The sequence below is a fragment of the Microtus ochrogaster genome, linkage group LG2 (genome assembly GCF_000317375.1).
Source record: "Microtus ochrogaster isolate Prairie Vole_2 linkage group LG2, MicOch1.0, whole genome shotgun sequence".
In the NCBI taxonomy this organism is placed as follows: domain Eukaryota; kingdom Metazoa; phylum Chordata; class Mammalia; order Rodentia; family Cricetidae; genus Microtus; species Microtus ochrogaster.
In genome coordinates, this window is record NC_022028.1 from 330,637 (window position 1) to 335,486 (window position 4,850).

At 48.4% G+C, this 4,850-nt stretch overlaps 1 protein-coding gene across 1 annotated transcript in view; it reads right to left on the minus strand.

The window, feature by feature from the left end:
• The window catches only part of Kif6 (kinesin family member 6), a 320,310-nt gene that overhangs the window by 15,992 nt on the left and 299,468 nt on the right, over window positions 1-4,850 (minus strand). Inside the window, exon 19 of the mRNA XM_026785828.1 lies at window positions 1,525-1,607. Within this exon, the coding sequence (XP_026641629.1) occupies window positions 1,525-1,607 (83 nt within the window). The remainder of the gene's footprint in view (window positions 1-1,524; window positions 1,608-4,850) is intronic.

Genomic DNA, 4,850 nt, shown 5'->3' on the forward strand with positions numbered 1-4,850 from the left:
ACCCCAGCCACCATGTCATCTAGAGCTGTCAACTCCCCCCCACCCCAGCCACCATGTCATCTAGAGCTGTCACATCTTGGTTCTCTCTGCTAGGCTTTAAGACTCACAGACTCTGTGTTTTATGACCTTGTCACTTTGGAGCTGTGCTGGCCAGTGTAGAATGTCCCTCGGTTGGGATTTGTGTGACAGTTCTCTCAGGCCTCTACTGGCACTGTCTGACACCTTTAAAAAATGTGTGTGTCCGTGTGTGTGTGTGTTGTATATACCACAGCATGTATGTGAAGGGCGGAGCTGATCTGCAGGAGGTGAGTGTGTGTGCGTGTGTGTGTACCACAGCATGCATGTGAAGGGCAGAGCTGATCTGTAGGACTGTGTGTGTGTGTGTGTGTGTGTGTGTGTGTGTGTGTGTATACCACAGCATGCATGTGAAGGGCGGAGCTGATCTGCAGGAGGTGATCCTCTCTCTCTACTATGTCCTTGGATCTAAATCAAGTTGTCATAAGGTGCTGTGGCAGAGCCTTTACCCACTGAGCCATATTGCCTGCCTCTGACATCTTACTTTTATTTATTATTTTATTTTTTATTTTTTCTATGAGTGTTTTGCCTGAATGTATGAACATTCATTGCATGCATGTGTGTTGTCCTTGGAGATCAAAAAAAGGCATTAGATTCCCTTGACTAGAGTTACAGATTGTTGTGAGCTGCCGTGTGATTCCTGGAAACCAAACCCGTGTCCTCTTTAAGAGCAGCAAGTTCTCTTAACCTCTGGGACATCTCTCCTGCTTTTTGGTATGTTTTTAAAAATGCTTCATTTCAGACCTCTGACATGGGATCTTGGTGTCCTTCAACCCACAGACTTAATGGCCCCTGGGTGGCAGACATGGATGTCCCACTCACACTTCCTGTCCTCTGGCCTGGCCAAGCTGAGTCTGAGGTGGGCACAGGAGGTGCCCATTAGAAACTCTGCCACCTTGTTGCATGGTTAGTGAGAGACTAAGCGAGCATGCAGTGCAGAGATAAGCAGTCCCACTGGATTCTGCACCACAGATAATGAGGGCATGAGACTGGGTGCAGCTGGTGCTGGAGGCATTTGCCACTCATGTGGCCATGTGGGAGGCTGTCCACTCGTGCCCAAGCATCTCCTGAATCTTCTCTAGGATGACAGATGTCAATGCTCTTGTCACAACTCCTGGGTCCTGGTGGACTGACGGCTGGATACCCCTTGTCAAGCACTCCTCCCAGGCCATTCCCTCCTGCTCATGGCAACCATTTGCTCCTCCTCCTCCTCCTCCTCCTCCTTATCCTCCTCCTCGGGCGGGCGGCAAGACCAAGGCTCCCATGGTTGGACCAATTTTCTCCTGCTACCATGGTGGTGGGTGTACTGACTTGGCGGTCAGAGTGCGGGTTTGAAGGGGTGTGCACTTAAGGGAGCTTACAGCCACAAGCCAGCAAAGGCAGTCCATTCTCCCAGACCATGGGAGCCTTTCTTGGGTACCCTGACTCGGCTTGTGCTTCTGTCCTGACCTTTTCCTGAGGAGAATCTGTGGCTGGTCCTGCTGGGGAACCGGCTTCAGGTGTTCCTGGGGATTCGTGGCCGGGGAGTTTACCTGTTGGCTCAAGAAGGCATTTGTAAGTTAGCCTAAGTCCATGGTATAATGTGCTCGATGTAACTCCTGTTCTCTGTTCCCCAGCATTGGGTCTGGAGCTGGGGACATCAGGCTGGTGAGGCAAGTGTTCTCCCACTGAGCTGCACCCTCAACCTTTGATGTAGTTATTTAAAACACTTTTTCTTTTCTACATATTTATTTATATGTATGTGAATTTGGGGACCAGAAGAGGATGTTGGGTCCCTTGGAGCTGGAATTACAGGCACTCAGTTTGGGTACCGGGAACCTAACTCTGGTCCTTTGAAAGAGCAGGAAGTGCTCTTAACCACTAAGGCACCTCTCCAGACTTTTGTTGTCATTCTTAAGGGGAAAAACCTATTATAAAAGTCATTTTACATGATGTATATGACAAAAAGTAAGTCTAGACATAGTTATGACCAGAGTTTTGTTCATCAAAACACTGTCTTTGGATGGAGACATTCTTAGTAATGTCTGGTTTATTCTCTGTGCCCCCAGTTCCCCAAATGGAGCATGTATTACTTTTTTTTTCAGGTGGAAAGAGGAGACTTCAGTGTCATCCAGCAATTCTTGGGAAACCCTTACTGGGTATGCCTCTCCCTGTTCCTACGATCCTCTTACAGGGTCACGGAGCACTTCCAGAGTGTTCACCTCTGCTATCGTGGCCCTGCAATACTTGTATGTCTCCAAGGACCCTGGAGAATGAGGCGGGAAGAACAGGGACTCTGAGTCTCCCGGAACACCCCACAAGTCTTCCAGGACACCCATGAGCCTCCAAGACACCCTGCAAGTCTTTCAGGATACCCTTGAGCCTCCAGGACACCCCATGAGTCTTCCAGGACACCCCGTGAGTCTCCCAGGACACTCTTGAGCCTCCAGAACACCCCACGAGTCTTCCAGAATACCCTGCGAGCCTTCCTGAACCCATGGGCACAGTGTGCCTGTGAGGAGCTGCTGCCAACTGTTCCCATTGGCTTTCTGCCACTCAAAGGCATCGCAGAACACTCATCACCTCCCGTGTGCCTCAATCTACCTAGGAGACTACAGGGTGGCTGTGAAACTACCCACTGCTGTGTGGCATCGGCTTCCCCGAGGCAAAGAATCTGTCATCTCGTTTGTCACCATCTGGCCTCTTTCTTTCAGTGACAGCACCTGGGAGGCAGGAGGCACATGGATCTGAGCACCTTGGCGGTGCTGACTTTCACTGTCTATGTAACTGACAAGCCATGGGACTCTGCCAGCCTTGTCTGAACATTTCTCCAGGTCATATTGCATGACTCACATCTACTGTTCAGAGCCAAAGTCCCTTGGGCACCTGCTGAAGGCCTCGCTCCCAGAACTCACTAGGAACAGTTTTGAACCCAGAGTCCCAACAGAAGCCAGGGTCGTTGTGGACATATATGGGAACCAATTATGTTCTCATCTCCCCTAACTTCTCCCTGATATTAATCAATGACATCAACAGTCCCTGTGGCTTTGTTAGCAAAAAAAAAAAAATCATACACATTGTCATATCATCATGGCTGGTGCAGAGATACTGAAATACTGTGTTCATTGCAACTCTGAAATCATGGTAAATGCTGACAATACTTCACTGACAATCATACATATCTACAAAAGAATATGCATATTTTATTACAAAGCTTTCTCTTAAAATTATTTTGATAGCTACATTTGAGACTGTTTAATCTTCTTTACTTTCTCATGTATCTAATTTTAATGAACTGTTTTATTTTACTGTCATATGGTCACTGGCAACATGAATTTATTGTTTTTGAAATTGTTATTTATCTACTTATTGCTCTGTGTGTGTGTGTGTGAGAGAGAGAGAGTTCAGAGAGAGACAGAAAGACAGAAAGACAGAAGGAGAGGAAGAGAACAACTTCTGGACATTAGTTTTCTTCTCACACTATGTGGGTTCTAGGAATCAAAAATCATTCCCCATACTATCCCCCATTTATTCTCATGCCACATGCATATTTAAATCTAGGTTGCACATATGAGAAACACATGCAGTGTTTATCTTCCCAAGTCTCCCTTATTGAGCAATTATCTTTAGCTCCATCCATCTGCCTACAAAGGTGACGATTTCATTCTTCTTGATGGCAACTAGAACTCCACGGTACGTACCACATTTTGTCCTGTCATCTGCTGATGGAAACCTGCCCTTGCTGTTGTGAGCATGCAGCCTGCCCTGGCTGTTGTGAGCATGCAGCCTGCCCTGGCTGTTGTGAGCATGCAGCCTGCCCTGGCTGTGGTGAATGTGCAGCCTGCCCTGGCTGTTGTGAGCGTGCAGCCTGCCCTGGCTGTGGTGAATGTGCAGCCTGCCCTGGCTGTTGTGAGCTCGCAGCCTGCCCCGGCTGTTGTGAGCGTGCAGCCTGCCCTGGCTGTTGTGAGCTCGCAGCCTGCCCTGGCTGTGGTGAATGTGCAGCCTGCCCTGGCTGTTGTGAGCATGCAGCCTGCCCCGGCTGTTGTGAGCGTGCAGCCTGCCCCGGCTGTTGTGAGCGTGCAGCAGTGAGAAGGACCGTGCACACACTTATGCCGTGTGCCTTGATTCCTTCAGCTACATAGCAAGGAGCGGCATAGCTGAGTAATATTGTTCTAGCTTCTGTTATTGAGGAACCATAACACTAATTTCCATAATACAAGGAAATAGTCTTCTTGAGATGAGGTCTTACCCTTGTGTGGTCCAGGCTGGTCATGAACTCACACTCTGCTTGCCTTTGCCTCCCAAGTGCTGTGCCTGCAGGGGTGCTCCACCATGGCCAGTAGTAATGCGCCCATCAGTGCTTGGCTGGGTGGCCTTGGGCAAATACCTTTTCTGCCTCTCAGATCCATTGTTCTTAAAATGAGGGTTGAGCTTGGGAGACACTCTCTAAGAGTGTTGTGATGCTGTGACCTCCTCACTTCCACCCTATCATACCCAAGGGTTGCATGAGGGCAAACAGGAAGCGGAGTTGCGACTTAGCAGGTTATTTTAGCCTTCATGGAATCACAGAGACTTTGCTCCCCAAACACACACACCTCCATCAAAATGATGAAAAACACACTCATGGTGTATGTGCAGAAAAAGCATGCAAGATGTTGTAAGTCAACTTGTTAATACTGGTTCTTTCTAAGTGCAGAGATAAAAGTCTTCTTCATGTTTTCTAAAACTTCTAGAGCTAATATGCAGGTGTGTGTGGCCCTGTAATAAGAGAAAGAGCAGGCAGGCATGGCAGCACA